At 44.9% G+C, this 22,459-nt stretch overlaps 1 protein-coding gene across 1 annotated transcript; it reads right to left on the bottom strand.

Moving 5' to 3' along the window:
• Window positions 1–1,622: 1,622 nt before the first annotated feature.
• Window positions 1,623–16,117, bottom strand: LOC133212664 (carnosine N-methyltransferase 2). Its single transcript, XM_061354337.1, has 9 exons — window positions 16,008–16,117; window positions 14,320–14,508; window positions 11,998–12,059; window positions 10,463–10,601; window positions 8,133–8,185; window positions 4,954–5,061; window positions 4,716–4,846; window positions 3,643–3,736; window positions 1,623–2,878 (listed from the first exon to the last, which is right to left on the bottom strand). The coding sequence occupies exons 1-9, from the start codon at window positions 16,073–16,075 to the stop codon at window positions 2,523–2,525; spliced, it is 1,200 nt and encodes a 399-aa protein (XP_061210321.1). The 5' UTR covers window positions 16,076–16,117; the 3' UTR covers window positions 1,623–2,522.
• Window positions 16,118–22,459: the final 6,342 nt, after the last annotated feature.

The following is a 22,459-nucleotide window of genomic DNA, read 5'->3' as shown; positions in this document are numbered from 1 at the left end:
TCACTAAAGAGTCTGCTTTGAAGAGCTCCTTTTCTTCTGAGCATTTGCACATTGATTTACAATGGTGTGGGTAAATTTGGTGCTCACAGGTTTTGCTGAGTATCTGCTTACTGGAAACATGTCTATCTGCACAGAAAACTCCAAGGAGGGGTAAAAACCTCTTGGTTTGAGGAAGATCTGGAGGAACATGGGCTGTTCCAAATGTCTGCAAAGACTAACAGGTAGATGGTTCTTTGGAGCTTGAAAAGCAAGACTGTTTTTTGGTATATTTTGGTTTTCTTTTTAATCTACCATGTAGAGACAGAGACATCACCAACATGTGGAAATATACCATGGGCATTAACCATGGAAGAAGGGCACTGATGGGAGCAGTGCTGAGAGGTGGTCAACAGCCCAGCAGTACACTCGCTGCCCAGTGCTGCGAGCAAGCACAAGCAAAGGAGATAGATACCTTCAGAATAAAAAATAAAATGGATCAAAATGAAAGGCTTGTGCATAGGTATGGAATAGTCTGGAGGAGACTTTCCAGTTTTGACTGATGTTTCTTAGACTGACAGCAGTAGTACTTACAGAAGAGTGTGCTGCAGTCCAGACAGAGAGATGATGTTACGTTATCAGTTTTCCATTGCTTTTCTCTTTTATTCCTTACAGTAGTTTCAGGACAAATGGCTGCATATCAAAAGATATGAAAAAAATGCAAACCAAAACCAACCAACCACAACAGAAACCCAAACAAAATAAATAAAAAAAACCCTCCTCAAACCAAAACAACCCAAAGAAACAAAAACCAAAACAAACCCCCCAAAAAACAAAGGACAAAGTAGAGCCACAATGACTGTATGAACTGACATTACCTTTTCAGATATGAACACTGATATTGGTCAGTTTATCTGGGCAGAGAGATGGTGTGTGGGCTGCAGGTAGGTTTATTGGGATCATGACATGTAATAGTTTACAAGCCAATGTGCTGACCCACATACTCATAATGCTGAAACAAGTCTTTTGATTAATAACAGGCATCACTAAGGCAGCCCCTTAGGGTACACACAGACATGTGCTTTCCAGCTTAAGCACGGAAAAATCAGTTTATAATGGCAGGCTCTGTGCCTGCAGGTATCTGAGCTGGTGCTTCCTGCCCTGAGAGCTATTTGCAATGAAGCCAGTGGGACTGCAGGCAGCTTTCCCCCCTACACTCAGGCACAGCACGACCAGTGCAATGCCAAGCCCCACTAACATGTCGTGCAGGATCTCCCTCTAGAGCCGGGCCCCGGCGACACATCCTTCAGCCCTTTGAACAACTCAGGTCCCTGTAGGGATAATCTTAATTTACCTGTATTAACATCTTAACTACATACATTATATTTAAGTAACGTCGGTTCTGTTTTGCTGCACTGCAGCTATGTGACTTCGAGTGAGCCAAGCTCCCTTCCGCAGATGTAGCACAAGGACAAGCTGCAGCTTGATCACAGCTTTTCCACATCCTCAGGCCCATCTTTCTCACAAGAAACCCTTAATGTTTCCATAAAATGGCATTTTGCATTTTTGTTTTGTTTTGAACTAAATAACCTCTTTGCTTTTCATTTTCTGTAAGCCCACATGTGCAGAAAAAAAAAAAAAAAAAAAGGTGACCTTTTTGGTTTAAGATTGCTTTTATTTTAAATGGAGAAAAAGAGGAGTAAGAAAGTAACTAAATTGATGTCTGCCTGAAAGAACACAGGGCAGCTATCGTCCTGGGATCCAAAAAACATCTCCAAACATAATAACTGGTAATTTTTTAAGACATGCCTATATCACGAGGTGCTGAGATGATTTTGGCAGTAAATACGTACACTGATACCCCCATGTGAAAAAGCCTAGCTCAGAGCAACTTACATCTCATATCTGGGTGCAGCAAGGCACATTACTTGGGTGCAAAGCAGTAGGGACACCTTTCCAATCTTGCCCTGGCACAGCTGGAAGCAGTGGGTCTCTATGCAGCCAGCACTGGGGCTGCAACTTCATCCCAGCTGAAAAACAGCACCTGGTCATATAGACATGTCTTTAGACATGTAAACATGCTGGCTCTATAAAAAAGTGGAAATCCCAGTGTCAAAAGCACAGACAGGATGCACACTGTCAAAATCCAAGTCCATGTAGGCTTTTAGTGAGATGAAGCTCTTTACTCTCTGCAAAATGTTTTCCTAGGGCTAGACTAGGACCTGGTGTGGCAGAAGTGTCCCTGCCTAAGACAGGGAGGTTGGAAGTAAATGATCTTTAAGATCCCTTCCAACCCAAACCAGTCTATGATACTATGACTGAATAACCAGGGTGAAATCTTGGCCCTGATGACCTCAGCAGGACAAAGAGCTCATCTCTGGTGTCACAGGTGGCTCTGCTGACCCTGGCTGGGAATGAGAGGCTGCAGCTGAGCCTCACTTTCTCACCTTCTTGCCTGTCAGTTGCCTTCTTTCTATGCTACACCCTTCTGCAACTGCATTGCCTCCATACCCACCCTAATTTGTCTCCTACAGTTGGTCCAAACTCTAGGAATCAACCACAATCATACTCAAATTGTTGCTGAAGATGATCCTCCCGTCCTTTTTGCTGCTGCACTCTGGCTGGCAGAGAGCCTCCTGCAGCTGCTGCCGCAGACTTGGAGGGGCAGTGCCCAGGAAGTTTTTTGTCCCTGTCAGGAAATCCATCATGCAGCCTCCAACCGGGTCCCCATCAATAAAGCACTCAGTGATATCCCAGCCCGACAGGAACTCATAAATGCGGTATTCAATACCAAGTCTCTTCAAAATATCTGTGATGCCGTTGGAGGTGATGTAGTGGCCACTGTCCGTGGAAGGCAAACAGTGTCTGTACTTCTTCCATAAGCTGGCCCATCCACTACTGTCTGACAGAACAGGAGGAAAGGTTACTTTTGCAAAGCCAAAGCAGTCAAACACCAGCTAATGCAACCACTAAATGAGTTTGAAGGGCTCCCTTGCTGCCGACCCAGAGCTTTCCCCTTACTTGGGTCCACTTATAAACATGCATGCCCAGAGAGAAGTAAACCTGTGGTCTCCTCACTTCTTCCAAAACTCTTCCGTTAAAAGAAAATTCACGGGAGATGGCCTCAGGCACTGGATTTGGCTAGAAGGATTACACAGAGGTACCAGTGTGCAGAGGCTGCACATGCACACTACCTATTAAGTGCCCTTTGCTAGAATACTGTAGATGTTTTTATATACCAAACCTCGATTTTATTGAAGAATACATAGCTGAAAAAGCCCAAGCTAGCAAGGGAAACAGCCTACCAGCAACATGAGAGGGAGTATTAATGACAAACATGGGGAAGAAGCCTACCCCCTAAAATAGGTCCTCCCAGAGCTCAGTGGTGATTTTACCATGAAGGTTTGACCCTCATTCATGAATAGCCACACTTCTTTCTAGCCAGTAATTTCACAGCAGGAGGTCTCTTTTAGTTATGGAGCTATTTATCTATTTAATAAGTATGGAAACAATGCCACAAAGGGGTCCTATCACATATTGGGGTCCAAGAGGCTAAGCCCAAGGTTACATGCTCCCTATGAAATACAGCACTGGTTTTATTTAATTATTCTAGAAGTATAAGCACTACTGAAATCCTGAGAAGCAAAAAGTAAAGGTGCCTCTTACCTGATAAAATTATGATCAGGAGTTTACCGTGATGGTCAAGGCAGCTGTGGAAAAACTTGATAGTACTGGGAATATCCTCCACACGGTACAGCATCTAGAAGTGACAGTTACACACAGCCACTATTCCTCCTCCACAGTGCAATGGCCCTTCAAAGGCTTAAACACTTTCTCTATAGAGTTGGCTTTAGCTACTTCACAATTGCTTCCCAGCCTGTTCTGACTCAGCATGCACATTCAAGGATGCCCCACAGGACTGAGCATCACCAGCTCTCCACTGGCACCAACAGCCTGGGGGGCAGACCAATGGACCTTCTGCTCAGCTTCAGCCACCAGCCAGGTGCTGACCTGCCCACAGAGGGGAGTCGCCTGGGTCATGTGGGTGGTCCTTATCACCAGGGGCATTTCTCAGACATGCCTGGGACATGGGTAGGATGGATCTCTTCCAGATACTGAGGAATTTGCGCTAAGGCAAAGCAGGGCTCATCTCAAAGGCTGCCACTGGGACTTGTAACTTGACCCATCCATCAAATCCCCAAAACACTTTCTGGTCGTGAAATCAGCTTTTATGAAATGAAAGAAGGATGTAATGAAAGAAAAATGACAGAAAAGCCACTAAAGCGAAAGAACAACAGATTTTTTACAAAACACTATTTTGCACGTACAACAGCAGTGTCATCAGTATCAGAGACACAGCAGCAACAATTCTGACCCCAAACCTGACACAGGTGTTCTTTCACTAAACTTTCTCTTCAGTGCTATCCAAACTACTCCGATAAGGCAAAACAATCAAGGTCTTTTGCAGCAGCAAAGCATGATTGTTGGTTTCTGTGTGACAGCCTGAGACTTGTCCTGCTTTATTATCTACCATACGCAGTTAAGCCAGTACAAACCAGAAACCAAAACCAGGGTGGATAGAGAATGAGATCTGATGCTTGTATAGCTGCTGCAGAAGTTATGGCTCATGGGAGATCTCAGTGAAACCAGTGCTCAGCTCTGGTCCCCTAACTTCATGCATGTAGCAGAAATGGAGTGGCTAAAGCTAACACTCCTATATTAAAACAATACCCCATTACCTGGATCATATGGATGAAGTCAAATTTCTTGTGTGCACCTTTCTCTTTCACCTGTTGTTCATACTCTGAGGAAGTGAGCTGGTGCCAACTAAAAGAGACATTTTCCAGGTCTGGAGCTTGATTCACCAACTCTGTTTAAAAAGTAGTAGAAAAAGATGATTTTCACAGAACAGCAGAATAACTCATCATTTAAATAGACAATTCTTGATGTACCCCCAGGCAGAATGTATAGACTTACCTTTGTAAGCTGCCACATGTTGTGGGTTGGGCTCTACAATTTCGTTGTCAATAAGGACACCTGGATGTGCAGCCTGCAGTATCCTGATCATTTTCAAATCCTGCTCACCTATTCAATAAACATAAAATCACTGCTTCAAAAAGTACTTAAATGTGATGAAAAGATGCACTATACCTGCCACCTCCCTGCTGCGAAATCCCCCAGGCACTTTCTGTCTTGCAGCCTGCATGGTGGCATCGAGCCCAGTGGTAGTCTTACCATGATATTTGACTGCTTGAGGTAACGTATCATTACAGATGAGACTAAGAAGAAGGAAGAGATAAGCAACAGTGCAGAAATCTGCTAGTGGCATTACTCTGTGTCATGGGACAAACAGGTCAAAACAATTAAAGGTCAGTACTTAGAAAAAACAACCAGGAAGCATTAGTTTCCAACAAAACCACAAAGTTTGAATTGATGCAAGGAGCCAGTTGGCACAACTGTGTAACTTCAGCATGGCACAGGGTGGTCCATGCATTGGGCAGTGTCACAGGGACGTGATGGCTGTTCTGCTGTGACACAGCTCCCAGACTCAGGGAACAGCATGGTAAGAGGAAAGACCCATTGACATGCAGTAACCTGGATCTTCCCTCTTCAGGGACCAGCCACCTGGTCTCAGCTCTGAGCATTGACTGATTTTGGAGCTGCAAATAGAAACTCACATATTTGTGTGTACGTACCCTGCAAATTTAGCTGTTGGTGCTCCTCTGTTGCTGTCTAAGCTCTGAAGGAGCAAGCAGCATCCTGCCCTACCCTAGGAAATTTCCAGCCTCTTTTGAAATGATGCAGGTTACTCCTGTTTTCTCCCAGAAAGGCCACAATACACCAAGTGTACAAAAAACCTCTGGTTCATCTGGGGACTACAGAAACAAACAGCAAAGGTGACCACCTTAAGTGGACCTCTGCATGAATCCTGTCTGTAGTTTACGGTGAGGCCTAAAAATAGGCCTGCACATGCAAATGCCACACACAGAGGTCTTGATATTAAATACTGCATCTTCCCTAGCTGATGTACAAGCTATGAGAAAAGTCTTCATCTTTGACAGGTGTTGCAATAAATAGAATTCAAGGAGGAAAACAGAAGCCATGCCAGCACTACAGGGACATCCAAAGGAGGACGAGCCTTTTGAAATTGGAGAAAAAATAACCAAGACCCCTGAGGAATGCAGTGGCAGCAGTGCAGGGCTGGCCAAAAGCACAAGGAAAGAGGCTGTGGCTGCATACATTGAAGGGGGGTGCATGGACCAATAGTTGACAGGATGGAAGATCCCTATAGGAAGGAGCTGATTCATTTTAGGCAGTCCTAAATGCCAGTTAGTATGTGCCTGGGATGGGGAGCACCTGCAATTAGAGGTGCTGACGTGGGCTCCTTGCAGGCTCAGGGCAGGCAGGAGGTAAAGCATTGCTACCCCATGCCCTGGAGCCACTGTTGGTGGCAAATAGGTGTATCACAGCAAATGCGTTACATAAAAGTTGCTTGGGTGGGGTTTTTTACTCCATCTCTGTAAAATACCCTAATCCAGTCTTTTCAAGAGCAGTGAATAGTGTCCTCATCTGGGGTATATGCAAAAACTAGCAGTAAAATACAGTGGTTCAGAGTAGGAATTTCTCTGCGCCAGCTTGCCCTGCCATCAATTCGTCAGTACTAACCACAGTGAGGGTGAAGCACGAGTTAAACCCCTCTGCAAAGAGCAGCCCATGCATCACTAATTGGGAGGTTACAGCCCAGAGAGTTAAACCAGCCATGGGTAAACACAGGGCGAAGGAGAAAATGTGATCTGGAGCTGACAACAGTATTTTAGGATGTAGAGTCAGTCCCTAATCCCCATTAATATTTTCATCAACTAAATTAATTCTGGGGTCTCTGTGAAATCAGAGTCCAAGCCTGAAAAGGTCAGGGATCAGATATAACCTTTTGCTCAATGCCATCCCAGCTTACTCCCTGCCTGGCCACAGAAGTTCAGCTCTTGCAGCTGTGGACAAGCTGAGGGGGTGCAACTCTGTACCATGTCATCTGTGAGGGGCAGGAAACCCAGGACATTTTAAAGGTTTTACTTTTCAATTAAAACACCTTCTGAAAAGAAATAAAGAAAAATTAGGACTGTGCAAAAAGTTCATTTTCTCCTTGTGTTTTCCTGGAGTCAGAATTTCTGGTTTGTAATACTTAATGAAAATAGAATGCAATTGAGAACTGAGTGATTTCTTCCTGCTTGCTTTCTCATATGCTCCAAAATATTCCCAGCTGGGGAAAATAGTTTAATGCTATTTTTCTCTCACTCAGGAAAACAAGGGGAAAGAAAAAAAAAAAAAAAGAAAGAAAAACTGAGAAAAATACTTTCATTTGAAAGTATTAGCACTTAACATTCATCTGAAAGTACTTTTTAAAGCAAAAGCAAACTCTGACAAATCAAAGTGCCACTTCTTTTCTCTACTTCTTATTTATACCCAGTTTCCCTAGGAGCAAAGTTGGATGTTTCATCACTTTTTTCATTTTAAACACAAATTCATTTAGAACAGCTTCAAAGCTATTTTCCAAAACATGGGTTTCTCTCTGGGGGGAAATACCATTTGCAGTAAACCTTACTTATCACTGGATATAAACAAAGTAGTAACAAAACCACACATCTTGAAAAAGCTGAAGCAGCCCCATGCTAATGGTGGTTTGCACCAACTGGAGCAGAGCATCACTCAGTTTTGGCCTCTGGGATCCTTAAAAGCAAAGCAGAAAGAGAGATCCTTTCAGATGGGATAGTCTAAGATAGGACTTAGGGTGGAACAAACCACTCAGATCTCTTTAATTCTCTCTGATGAGGTTTGAAGATGCTCTCATACCTAACCCAGTTCTTGCTTTGAGACATACAAAGCCAGGTGAGAGTCATCAAGAGGAACAGACTAAGCCAAAATCATCCCACTCATCTCACTTCTCAGAAAGATTTGAGAAGTAGTGCTTCAGAAGGGAGATGTGAAAGGGAGGGAGGGGAACATTTCTCTCATCCTGGATCAACACCCCATATTGCCGTTCTCTGCCTCAATGAGAAACATGTTATTAAAACCTGATTTGCTCAGAATTTTGGCACCACCTTCTGCAACCCATAGGGACCCCCAGCCCCTGTCATCAGGAGTGCTGTTAAGCTCCTTACCTGTGCCACTTCCAACGCCCAGAACATTTATAGTTGATTTTCCATTGCCAAGACTGAAATTATAAATACATATTACTTAACCACAATATGTCACACGACTTCATGTTTCAATTCTAATATCTCAGATGTGACATTTGCCTGGAAATTTTCCTGTTTTGCCACATCAATTAGGCTAGAAATTCAAGCATCACTTTGGAAAGCAGCTATAACCAGCTGTGTGGTGGGATCCAGCCCCATATTAGCAAGCTCACATATCAAAGTACAGTAGGCATCAGGACATAGTGTTTCTTATCCTTTGCCAGAATGTTTCCTTCATGCAGTGAATGGCACCATGGAAAAATGCCTCAGGGAATCCTATGCTGAGGGGTTCCCTTTGGGGGTAGCAGTGCTGTGCCTGGCTGGGATGGGCACTGCTGGGCATGCAGGGACAAGGCGAGCCAAAGCGAAACCTATGCACCTTAAGGAGAGAAGCTTGATTTTCCAGTATTGGACATAAATACCCAGAGAAAGCAAAAGATGAGGCTTTTCAGGTGATTGGAAATTCTATCTTTTCAAAATCAATCTTGATTTGAAACTGGGAGAGAAAGTCAGAACATTCAATACTTTATCTTAGAAATATTACTTTTGAGAAGACCAAAAAAAAACCCCAGTCACGTGGTTCATAGCAGAATATATAATTACAGCCTGGCTTGAGGAAGAGTAGCCCAGGCCAGAGGCTCCTTGCTACTCCGGCATGCTTTATGGCCTTCTACTACTTTGAGGCATGGACTGCGCAGTGATTGAGTTTCCCATACACAATCTCAGGAGACTCCACAGAAATGATTCAACAAGAGGAGAACAAGTAGTAAATCCTGGAGGGTGTGAGTTAGTCAAGAGCTTAGCCCTAACTAGGGCCAAGACCCTTTGACAGGCCCATAATCATCATCATAGGAAGCTGCAATGTTTTACATAATTTAAAATTCACATAAATAATTCAATTAAATTTCCCAATACAAATTATTTTTTATTATTATTTTAATGCTTTTTATATATATCTGATATGGAGAATAAAGATTTGACTGCCTAAATTTTTTTCTCAATGGACAATAGAGTTTCTAAGAGTAACAGCCAAAAATTACCCAGCTTGAAAGGGCTTTCATGTGGTTTGTACCTAGGCTGTTCTAAAACTATCTGCAGATATCCAGTCTTAAAATATTACATCAATACTGCACAAACCTGATTATCATTTGGTACTTAAGCAATGCAAATCGACTTAGGATAGAAATAAGGAGGTCTTAGGGGATTGAGAAAACCAAGAATTAGTCACTAGAAGGGAATTAGAGATGTGTTTCTGTTTGGGCTGACGTGCAATGAAGTCCCAAATGCAGGGAGAGAGCACAAGAGATCTTTCTTTTGAAAGAAACAAACAAAAACCCCAAAACCTTTAATCCTTGGAAAATCAGCTAATGAAAAAGGATGGACATGAAAATTGGGTCCTGATTCTTTCCTTAAGATAAGCTGAGAGGCAATGCAGTGTATTAGTTGAAATGGCATGTATTCTGGAGACATTAAACAGAATATCCTTTCTGGTTCTGGTTTCGGCTGGGATAATTTTCTTCCTAGTAGCTGGTGCAGTGCTTAGTTTTGGATTTAGTCTGAGAGCAATGCTGATAACACAGCAATGTTTCAGTTGTTACCCTGATCTTGTCTCAGTGACTGACCTTGTCAATCTCATGCTTTGCCAGTGAGGAGGAGCATAAGAAGCCAAAAGGAAACAGAGACAGGACACCTGACCCAAACCAGCCAAAGGGGTATTCCATACCACAGTGTACAGACTGGGGGGATTTTGCCTGGAGGGATGGATAGTTGCTTGTATTAGGCAGAGTATCGGTCAGTGGGTAATAAAGCGGTTGTATTGTCCATCAGTTGGGTTTTTGGGGAATTTTATTTCTCTCTCTTTTTGTTGTTTCCCTTTTCATTACATTATTGCTATTATTATTATTATTGCAATTATTAATGTTAATGTTGTTGCTGTTGTTATCATCATAATATTTTATTTTATTTAAATTATTAAATTATTCTTATCTCAACCCACAGGTTTTACCTTTTTCTGATTCTCATTCTCATCCCACCGGGACAGGGAGGGGGGTGAGCAAGCAGCTGCATAGTACTTAGTTACTGACTGAGCTTAAACCATTTCAATCCTGAAGATCACAACTAAGGGACTTAAAAATGAATAGCATTAAAAGTTCATTCCTGCTCCAGAATGTCCATAAACATGTTTTCTGAATGCAGGTTGCCCTTCCAGGATAACATACGCCTTTCCCACCTTGGTGGAAGTGCTTTCTTACCCAGCCATGATGTTGGGCAATTCTTTCTTGTTGAACTCATCCATGCACTGGTGCTCTGTTGAATGATCCAAAAATGACTTGAAGGCCTCTACATACTCCTCAGCTGTGAGACTTCTCATGGAAGGGATCACATATAGCTCTTGAGAAACAAATACAAATTGTGTGTTAGTGGTTTCAAGGCAAATGAAGGATCAAAGCACTTACCTTGTGGAAGAAACCCAACACAAAACAAGCCAGAGATTTGGGAATATGGTACAGAGGACACATGGGCTAGGAGCCATTCATGCAGATGGGCTAATGTTAACACTTTCCAACCTGTTCACAATCAGGTTTTGAAAATTATTCCTAGATGTCCTCTTCTATCAGCATATTTGTTAAGTCCTTTATTACCACAGGTCAGCCTGAGGAAAATATCTCCAAAATGCTTAGCCCGATATGGGGTACTCAGTTTACAGAAAGGGAGGTAACTGGAGAGTTTTTCTGAAAGAATCAAGGCAAGAAGGTGAAGGAAATTGCCTAGGAGGTCCAGACCTGGAGGGGCCATCGCTCACACATATGCTGGATGGTGTAACTGAAATCACCAGCTGTTGGCACACTTGCTGTTAGGGATGAGGCAACACAAAAACTGCCACCTGCAGCTGAAGCAAGTATAGTCAACACCGTACACCTCATTTCTGAATCTTGCCAGTATGGGACTGCAATGCACTGCCAGAGAGGTGAATTTCTGACTAGGAACTACAGGTTGTGGGCAGGAGAGACACCAGCAGCAAAAGCATTTCATCTGAACAGGCACATGCTTAAACGTGCGTGGCTGAGAGCAAGAGTTCTAGCTCTGAACACCCAGGCTGCAGGCAATTACTGCAAAGACTCACTTTATCACTGTCTCATTCTAAGGACAGCCCTGCTCTAACCACCTGCTTGGGTCTGAGAAGCAACAGTAAAACTGAGGCTCACAGGAAGATTCCATGAGTTGAGTATTCACCCTGCGGTATATCTCAGAGGGCTGCAGTAGGAAGGCAGTCATAGTGCCAGCCTCAACATGTGAGATCAGCATAGGAAAGGTAGCATACAATAGGAAAAAAATCAGCTTTTCCTCCTAAATAAAATGAGAATGAAGGACAGAACTCAGCAGAACGTCTTTATCCTCAGTTTTGCCTTTTGAGGACCTGCTTTTTAATCATCAGCTTTTAGTTGCACTAGTAAGAGAACTGTGTATGTCTCATACGGAACTGTGCTGTTTCCAAATCACATGTCATTGGCAGCTGTGTTTCTGGTAGGCATGTATGGAGACCCTACATGTATCCAGCCCTATTGGAGGTAAGTATACCAACATCTATCCTCAACACTTTGACATATACCCTGAAACCTGAAATCACCTGAATTGCACTCAGTTTAGCATCCTGGGGTTTTGTTGTTTTGTTTTGTTTTCTAGTCAATCTCTAACTCCAGAAGAACTCAAACATGTTTGCAGTGATAGCAAGCTGAGTGGGCATTTTACTTTAATCTCTTTATTTTTTTCTTTTTCTCCCAAATACCTGAGTTATCGTGTGGAGCTGTCAGAATCTCTGCTTCAAAGTTCATGCTGGGGAACCTATTCCTGTAAGGAAAGTATAGCACTTCAGTTATTTGAAGAACCTGCATGCTTTTTTGAAGCTGCATTGAAAATGCAGAACAAAGAGAAGATGTTCCAGGACAAATTTTCCTTGTCTGATAATCAATACTGTTTGTTCTCTTTGACTGGGCTAAAGAAAGTCAAAATTTCTCAGCTGATCACCTGTAAGTATCAGCACCAGACTGGCCACCTGCACCAGTGCTTGTCTGAGATGTGCTGTACAAGCTTTTCCTGCCTCTGAAGAATCATTAAGCAGTCAATACAGTGGATATTACATACACACTGTGTGAAACCTTTAATCATGAACAGAGTAAAAGAAATAGCAGTTAAATTAGGAAAAGGCTATAGTGAGCTTCAGCATCTGAAGTGCTGAAAGATCTGCTTGGCCCAAAGTTTCATGGATCTTTCTGCTGTGACTTTTTTTTTTTTAACTTAGGATTTTCCTGTCTGCAAATACTACCTTGGTGTCTTGTAGAAGGTAAAGGCCTCAAGGGGCAAAAGGCCATTTGACAGTAAATGTTTTCACTCCGTCGCATGTTTTCATTCTTAGTTTAGGGGGGTTTTGTGAAGATTTCCAGCAATGAAGTCACATCTTCATTTTCCTTTGACAGTGTGCCTCATCTACGAAACAGGGATGAGGTGCCACTAGCAAAAGAAAGGGATGAAATTAAATTGGAGCAAGGACCCCAGTTCTGCAAAGAAAGTGTTGGGGTGAGGTTATCTATTCAAGGGGAATAATCATCTTCTGGGTAACCACACTTCAAAATCAAGACGCACAGCAAGACTTAGAAGTGATATTCCTGTATAACCTGGGTTTAGACACATTTCTGCTCCTGAAGCTTTGCTGTTAGAAAATGCTTCATGATAAGCAGTCTGCAACAGCAGTAAGCATCCCCTGAGTGTCCTCTGTCAGGGAAAAAACTCCTGTGTGAACAATAAATGACGCAAGAGGCAGAAAAGAAAGACAGGAGTCTTGTAGTGGGGCTCTGAGATACAAATATGTAATGACTGTGCTAGCAGTTAGCAAGGAAGTGGTCACATGTGCAAATAACACACCGCTTTGGTTGATGAAGGAAAGAAAAAACTAAGATGTCCCAGAAGTCTTGGAGATGCCGGGGTGCTGCTGGAGGCCTACAACACCAGTTGTTTTCACCTGAGTTCACTGCCAAAGTCATGTACTTGGCTCCCACAGGGTATGTCAAAGGTCTTGGTTCCACCACCTTGACCTCACCTCTCCCCGGAAAAGACCTCACAGAAAGGCTAAAGTCGGCTCACCTCCATGAGCTCCAGCTTGGCTGCAGGCCAGTTCACCCAGTCTCCACTCAACCCTCTAACCTCTTCTATCTTTGCCTATCAAAACAGAGGACTATTCCGTACTCTCAGCTGGCTGAACCAAGCAACATGGTTTTCAGAATAAATTTCCTACTAAAATGCTGAAGGACAGTGTGCCTTCCCCTGTGCAGAGAGGAACTACTCTTGGGGTCCCGGAATACAAACTCCATCTCTGACCAGTCAAATGTTTCCAGCCATCCCAGGAGACCTGCCAAGTGACCTGGACAGACTGCAGCACAAGTATTCCCCAGGATGGATGATGCCAAGGTAACTCTTCCACCGAGACTTTTGCCATTTCTCCCCAGGCAGGGTTTCTAAGATTAACACTTGTTGCGGGGAAGGCGAAACAGGCTTAATTATTGCTATGAACAAATGGACTTCCTCTAAAATCTGGCTTAAAATCTAGCTGCCCATCCCAGGACCTCAATACACAACAGCAAGACTGAAGCAGTGACTGCCAGGGAGCAGGATGCTTATGGGCAGATGGTCCTGACATGGTTCCTTGCTAAGTCAGAGCTCAACGTTAGCAAGGTTAAACCTCTTTCCCCCTCTGAACGGAGCAGGTTGCATTGCTGAGTGTAGGAGCAGGGCACAGAGGGAATTCACAGTGTCACTTTAAATGACACAGCACCTTTAAGTTGAAAAAGTCACTAAATTCAAGATGTTTCTAGTGACACAAATTGCAAAAACATCTTCATAACTCACCATTACACCTAAACTTTGGCTGCTAAAGGACTAAAAGTCTCCTCACAAAGGCTGGTTTAGACCCCATCCCTCCCAGGACATGGGCACATCTGCTGTTACTCCCATCTTGCACATATCCATCTGTGACACAGACAGCAAGGGCTGGCTCTGACACCCAGCCGGATGGTGGCAAATCTTGCACCCTCGCTCCCTTCCAAAATCCACATACCTCTTCATCTCTGGGACGGGGTCCATGGTGTGGCACGTGCCGTGCTGGGACACGGCGGCTGGGCAGGGGCTGGGGCCTAGCCAGGTAACTATGTTAGCATGTCCACCTGCTGCCCCGCTCCGTGCCGGCCACTCAACCCAGCACGACGGAGGTGGTGACCCTGGCGTGAGTCCGCAGCTCTGCCGGCACCTGTTGGGACAGGCAGCGTCACTGGAGAGCGAAGGGGAAACCTGAGCTCTGTGAGGAAGGAGCAAGGAGCAAGGGGCCGGGGCGGGCAGTGCGCAAGGGCTGACGTCTGCGGGGCTGTCCTCATCGCACAGCAGCTGCACTGTTTTCAAGGGGAGGGAAGCAAAAGGGACAGACTGAGATTTCTAAACCTGAGTGGAAGTGGCTGAGGGGTTCAGCCAGCGCCGGGAGACCTGGGGGCCATTTCCATCCGTGTTTTAACTTGCTTTGAACCCTGCTGCTCCTTCACCTTCACCGCCCTAGGCAGGAGGAGATGACCTCCTGCATTATTGCCACGCTGCTGCCTGAGGGATGGATGTGTTGGGGATGCGCTGAGAGATCCCTGCTTTCTCCGGACAGGAGAGGCTCACTGGCTGCCCAGACACCTGAGCAAGTGATCTTTCCATCTCTGATTCAGGGAAATATGGGGCATAGTGGCAGTGCCAGGGGGCACTGCAGCCCTGTGGGCAGCCTGGAAGCCCCCTCGAAGGGGATGGGGGAGATGGGGAGCCAGGGTGAGGGGCAGCAAGCCCAGCCTGCTCCTGCTCTGCTTGCTGAGGGATTAAAAACAAGGAAACGTTTTTAGGGGAGAGCTGTCTGAGACAGACGTGGATGGATGTCACCCAGGGTGGGATGGCACAACAGGAGATTCAGTCGTGACTATCACAAATACAGAAAACCCTGTGTGCTCCCTGCACCTGGATCTGGCCTTTTCTCCTACAGCACCCACAAGACTGATGCCTCTTTTGACTAAAATCTAATAACACAAGTGTAAAAAAGAAGGATTTAGAGACTTTATATTTTCAAGTGAGGTCCAGTGGTGGGAAGTGCAGCATTAGGGTCCTCTCCACTCCCATTTCCTGAAGGCAACAGGCAGAACAGATTTAGCAAACCCTCCCCCCTTGCTGAGATCCCTCCCCCAAAATACCACCTGCCTGATACAGCTCAGGGAGGCTAGGATCATGTTCTCAGGTAGGGATGCTTCACCACAAAGTCACCTGTTTTGTTTCATACTAGATTTGGTTTCCAATTGGATTTAAATTGGAAACACCCGGAGGCAGGGCCACAGCAGCAAGTTAAGCTAGAAATGGCCACATCATTGCTCCTAACTAAAATATTTGAATCAAAGGTGAGGAAAGACCGGAATACCTTTGCTAGGTCTAAAATGCAGGTTTGGCTCCTGGTCCTGTTTGCCCACCCAGGCAGTGATTCTACATCTGCTGTTTCAGTCCCTAAATATTTCCACCACAGATGCCAGACACCACCCGCGCAGTGGTGGACGGCACCTGGAATTTCTCAGCCGAACCCCACATCTGCAGCCACAACTGCCTCTTGTCCCCCAGCCACCTCCACCTTGTCCCAGCTAAGCCACACTGCCCAGCCAGGCCCAGGCACCCATCCACCCCCCCCCCCATGCTGTCACCAGGGATGGGTACCCCGCAGGTTCCAGCAGGAAGCCGTACCTCCCCGGAGCAACAGGAGCTGTAGAGAGCCCTCCAGCCTCCGGGAGCTTGGAAACCTCCTTGTACATCCACCGGGGGCTGATACGCCTCCCTGGCCCCCCCGTTTCCCCCCCTCCCCGCAGCTCCACATGCCACAACTGAGCCGGCATTAGCCTACAACAACAGCTTTTGTTCCCCTGTTGCTGGAAACAACAGGACATTGTGGGCAGCTGCCTGAGCTGGCAGGACTTGGTGGCAGGGTGGCTTTGGAGGATATACCCTTCAAACGCTGTGCTTTGGTTGTTCTGGCAAGCTCGTGACTAAATCTGCTCTAAACTGCATTTTGCGTGTGAATTGAAAAAGCTGGCTGTTCTGATTAGGGAGATGATGGTTTAAATCTTGAGCCAGGCTGCACTGCGAGGTTAAACAAAGCAACAGTGATTTTCCCCTCACACTGTGGCTGTGGAAATCAGTTTGGGGCTGATCCTGCAGAAGTAGGTCGTTCACTTTTCCCAGGGTGAGCCTGCCCGAGGCCGATGTCACCCATGGTGCTCAGCCCCCTCAGTGCTACACCTCCATCAGGCCACCATGACAAGCATCAGACTGTGCCTTCAGGCAGGAAAGCCTGGGCATTTGGAAATCAAATTTCAATGAATTTATCATCTAAATATTGGTCAAGTGTTAGGCTGATGAGTGTCAGGAAGGTCCTTGGCATTTTTACAGAGTTCTTTTTGGCACTGTTAGTTTATTGTTTGAGATCCTCCCAGCTCCGCTTAGAACAACTGATTAAGGCCCATGCAATGTAACTTCGATTTTCCTGTGAGCAGAGCTCTTTTCTTCTGCAGCAGTGTTTCTTTTTTTAATTACAGTGGTTTCATCAGTTAGAGAATTTCAATTTCCTAGACACATTTTCTAAGGTATAGCCAGCAGCTGCTGTACTGTCCTAAGTGAAACATTTGATTCAAACCTGTTATTTACATTAGGCAGGTTCTGGTAGAGAGGAAGGTAACCAGAAATTTGGAGTACCCATTTTCTTGATAGTTAAAGGCAAGATTTGCCGTTAAAGGAAGAGATTTTGTTTTGCATTAATCCTATTAAATCTTTAACAGCTCCTGGGCAGCAGTAGGTCTTGGAGCTCAAGAACAGTATTTGTTTTTAAATGTGTATACAGGGTTTTTTTCCTATAGGAAAAAGAACAGGACTTCTGATAAATACTGAAAAAGATGACATGGGAAAAGCAGAACCTATCCGTCCTGGGGACACAGCATTCACTGCTGCTGGGCCCGGCCACTTCAGCCACATTTCAATTCAACCTTACAAAATAACAAAGCACCTAGGTGTGGAGATCAATTATTTTTTTTTAACACAGCCCTTCCTGCCTCTTTATTGAAGCCTGGCTGCTGGTGCAGTTCTTCAAGAGCTTTCAAAAACACCCTTTTCAAACTATGTGACTGCAGGTCATATCTTATGTAGCTGTAATTACAGAGCTAAGGCAAGGGCAGATGGAGAATCCAACGTGACCGCCTTCAAAAAAGGCCCTTTGATTCAAGGTGAAGACCAGCTCTTCCTCTACAGACCATACAGCGTTCAAAAAAGATGATCTCTGAGAGCAAAGCCAGGAGCAGAGGAGCATGCCCTTCACCCCTCAAGAGCTCATGGGTCTTCAGCCAGGAAAATGCACTGAGAATTTAAATCCCCATGGCTGTACCTGTGCTGCTGCTGCTGACATGTGCTGGGAGCACAGCACTGGCAGGATTAAACACATCTGACAGGTACAGTGCTCCAAAACCAGGGCATCTGTAAACCCTGCTGTATGATGGAGAATTGCCAACCAAGGAGGGTTTGTCCTGAGCTCAAAGTCAGCAGAGCAAATAGTAAGGCCATAAAGACTGGTCCTGAGGAAGATTTTCTGGTTCAAGAGGACAGACTAAGGGGGGCAGGAGTTTTTGTTGAGAAACAATGCTGTGATGCATGACCCTTAGAGTGCTGCTGGGGAGGGGTACATCCAGGGGAGCTCAGCACCACAGAGCTTTGCTTTATGTTAAGTCTTCTCAGCTGTGCTGGTGTGCTGAACTGGTGCTCCTCTGCCTCAGTGGGGCTCACCAACTAACCTGTAACTGGGAGCCAGTAAGTCTGCAGGTCCAGGAGTTGTAGCTGAGCAGTTTGGATCACAGAATGTTGCAAGATGATGCAAACTGTTGGCAGACCCAGGGACCCATGGGTGCTGAGCTCCCATAAGGGCCATAAAGAGCTCAGGGAGCAGCTAACACAAAAGTATCAGTGAATTATCATTATTACTGATTACATTTTAAGTGCACCTTAAATGAAAGATCAAAACTGAAATTCTGTTAGCTTACCTCCTCTTAAAGCAAGGCTGAGCTCAGTCATCACAGCAGACATGACATGGCACTGCGTCCAAAGGGAAGAGGCCTGAACTCTCTGAGCAGCCAAGGTACCCCAGGGAAACTAGTCTGCCAGGCCAAAATCTGTTACAAACCTGGAATACTTCTTTTCATGCTGTCTGTGGAATGAGATGATGAGTCACCCTTTTCTGGGTAAATAGCAAACAGTGGAAGAGAGGGTACGAGTCCAGTGGGGGATGTTCACCTTACACAGGCTGATCTGTGAATCTTTCTGGTTTGTCCTGCGGTTAAAAAGAATGTCCTTAGCTGAATTAACATTTTGTTGAAAGTTGGGTTAATGTTTCTCTTACAGTCAGGGTAAGTTCTGCCATCTGTCAAACCTTGGTATTTATGCCAGGCAGCAGACGTGCCCATTGGTCCCTTTGGAGCCCAGCAGCTTTCTGCTACCACAGTAGTTTTGGCCACAAAGTGATCAGAGATGAAGAAAAACCTTGAAAGCCTGAAAACTTACTGAGGAATACTTATAAAAAATTGAATTCAAAGAAATACATCAAACTGAGGAGCTTTGACTCAGCCCAGCACTTCTGCCGCAAAGTCTAGCAATGTGCTTATCATTTAGCAGATTGCATTAGCACGTAGAGGAGAAAATGCCCAAAAGGGACTACAGGTTTATTTTACCAAAAGCCACTAGATGGGGATACAAGGACACTTTTCTGCTCTTTCTCTCAAATCCCCATTTAGTTGTGCTTGGGCTGGCCTTTCCGGCTGCTGTCTTTGCTTTTTCTTTTTAGGAGCTGACAGAGGTCATTTGGAAACTTACCACTCGTTGACTTTTTATCCTGTACGAGCCAGGCCTTAGGCAACACTTACGATGTGATTACTGCTTGCCAAGTATTATACTCTGAATTAAGACTCAGCAGAGGGAAGACTGAAGGATTTGGCTTTCAGTTTGTGGATTAGTCTTCTTTTATACGCTGTGGAAAGGAAAAGTACTTTATACTGAACACTGTGAGGAAAAAAGGGTATTCAGCAAACTGGTAATCTCTGAAAATGGCCGTACTTTGGAACAGTTACTGTCGAAAAAAGCCAGCAGATTTTGGGCACAATAGTCAAGTCTCTGGGCAATTATTTTTTCTCTTTCTTTGAAGTCCACATTTCTCCTATGAATAAGATGGGTAGATAGAATCAGAAAGATTGGTTTGGCAGAGGTTTAGGCAGGATCAGTCCTGCTCTCTAGGGCAGAAGCACTCTATAGATGCAGATATACCATGAGCACATATGGGGTGCTGGAATCTATGCAGTGAATAAGCAATGCTACAGGGGTAAGGAGTGAGGAGGGCTCCAGCTACACAGTACTCTTCAGCTCTGACTTCCATTCACGTTGGGTTTCTGCAGTGGGCACCCACTCTTACTATTTCATAGAATCATAGAATAGTTAGCGTTGGAAAGGACCTTAAGATCATCAAGTTCCAACCCCCCTGCCATGGGCAGGGACACCTCATACTAACCATCTCACCCAAGGCTTCGTCCAACCTGGCCTTCCACACTGTCAGGGATGAAGCATTCACAGCCTCCCTTCATCCTAAGTGTCAGGATATTTAATGTTCTTACTAATTCACAGTCCCTGACTCAGGTGAATATGAAAAAACTCTCCTAGAACATTTTCAATGGTAAAATTTCAGCTTCTCCGTTGTGGTGGGGTCTCCAAGTGTCACTCCAGGGTTCAAAACACAGAGGTGCTTTGAAAAAAACTGAATTAATTTAAAAGCAATTTCATGAAGGCTTTTGGTGTTTAGCAGAGGGAGGGGAGAAGGTGTCATGGTGTCATGGAGAGTCTGAGAAAAAAAAAGCTCTGGTAAACACCCTGAAAGCAAAATCATCTTATATCATAATCATGAATTCAGAAAACTGGGAGAATCGTTCAAATACTGAAGTGATGAAATGTCCTTCCTACTCAACATGCTTAAAGCGTGGAGCTAATGCTGCAAATACATAGCAATCCATGTTTTATGGACTCAGAGGAAGAGGGGGGGGATTGGTTTGTGTTCTAAATTGCATCACCATTAATTGCTAAAACCTGATTGTTATGTTTCATTCAAAATGAACAGAATACAATTGCTTTTTCTGGGCGAGCGTGTGGAAGGGTTGCAGAGAGGAGGGCTGAAGGTGCATGGGACTGACAGTGGTGGCTGTTTCCTTGCGCACTGGCTACCAGACACTGCTGGCAGCTGCCTTGAGCCCATCCTTCCAAGTGCTGCCTGTGCTTCCTGTCAAGGTGTTCAAGCTTGATCCCAGCTCAAGCAGGTCCTGCAGACTCTGTCTATTTTTCTTCTGCTATTTTTTCCCCCACTGCTTAGTAGTCTCTTCATGATGACAGCAAAATGTCTGTTTTCCAGGAAACCATTTGAGCTTTATGGATTAGCTATGGTAGGCACTTGCAGACCTCCATAAAGCACGTTGACAAGCTCTCTGGTGTATTACTAACTCGACTGAAAAATTGATCAAATCTGATAGAGTTACAGGGCCCTGAGCCCCTTTACAATCTGCTGCTGTGCTGCTCAGCTGTTACAGAGGCAGCAGAGCCAAACTCTTGCCTGAAAAATACACCTTCCTCCTGCCCTTGGCTTTGCAATGTGGCAATAGCTCTGCATCCAAAGTGGATGATGTGCAGGATGTGCCCCCACAATTGCTATTGGTCCTCCTCGGGCCAAGCTCCCCCTCTCACCTGTGGATATACCTGAAACGCAACAGGGAGCGATTGCAGGGTCCTGCCTTGCCACAAGGTGGGGAAACCAGCTGTGAAATGCTCAGGGCTGTCACATCCTCACCCTGATGCGGGTATGGCCTCGGGTACCTCCTGCACCCTTGCATCCCCCCTCCCATCTGTTCCAGCAGCAGCTCTTAGGAGAAACTGCTTAAATTACAGGGATATTTCACAGATTCATTAAATGTGAGCATAAGCTTGCTGGAAAAGATGAGATGCCATGCAGTAGAAGAGCTGCTGGTATACTGCAAGACCTTAGCAACATCTTTTTTCTTTTCCTCCCTGCCTCCCAACAGCTCTTCTTTTTGCTCACTGAGACTGCCAGTCCCTAAGAGCAGAGTCTAAGTATTTGTGCTTTATTTCATCCAAAGAACAACTAGTCTTTGGGAAGGCAGGTGGGTGTTGGGTGTATAGAGTCTCCCCAAGCATCCTCTAGTATCTCAGTCCTACAGAAATGCCTCCTGCTTCTGTTTATTATTTAAAGTTTGATTTGCACTGGAATCCCAAATGAAGACTGAATAGCAAAGCCAATACCTGATTCAAAGTGTTTCCAAATGAGGGGTCAGGTGGGATATGAAGGATGTTAAGATAATTAACAAGGGATCAGAAGTGGATAACTGAGGGGCTAAGGCACTTGCTTTCAGTCCTAAAAATGCAGCCAGAGCCAATATACTCTTCACCACATGTTAAGCTGTGCCCACGCTTGAATGAGACAGCAACACTGTGCTTACCATCAAATTCAGTTCAATAAAGCTGATCAATAAACACAAAGAGATGAGTATATTGACAGGGGAAGTACCACTATCATGGAGTGATGTCATGTCATCACTCACATGGGTCTCTGTGCTGCCTTTGAACCATGCACTGTCAATGGGGAAAGGACAGTGAGGGGAATGCTCAGCTCCTCAGTTCTTTGGAGTCATAATACAGCTTACAGCCTACAACTACGTTAGCTTAAACATGGCTTTGAAATTGTTTTCCTGATGGCCCCTGTTGCCTCCTTCTGTCGTTGCTCTCCTATGTGACCACTAAATCTTGTCTTCCCCCAAACCAGTTTTCAACTACTTACCCCAGAAAGGGTCAGATTGCTGAGCTGGGAGGTGACCAAGGTCAAGGCAGGTGTGAGGAGTCACGAAAAGACTAGCACCAAACATCCCAGTAAACTCAGTGTGACAAGACCATAATGGCTTCAAAAATCCCAGGGAAGAAAACCAAATGAAGCAGCTCCAATGCAACCCAGCCATCTCCTCTCTCTGAATTTAACTATGTTCCATGCCATTGGGTGCGTCTTTGTACAGCCCATGTCCATGCTGCAGATCTTGTGTTTGCCCCTGTGTAGTGGTCCT

Source organism: Neopsephotus bourkii, unplaced genomic scaffold (assembly GCF_033783945.1).
Source record: "Neopsephotus bourkii isolate Nb327-2 ecotype Australia unplaced genomic scaffold, CSIRO-AGI_Nbou_v1 NB_730, whole genome shotgun sequence".
In the NCBI taxonomy this organism is placed as follows: Eukaryota; Metazoa; Chordata; class Aves; order Psittaciformes; family Psittacidae; genus Neopsephotus; species Neopsephotus bourkii.
Note: the sequence above shows the minus strand (reverse complement) of the source record. Positions and strands in the feature narration are given on the sequence as shown.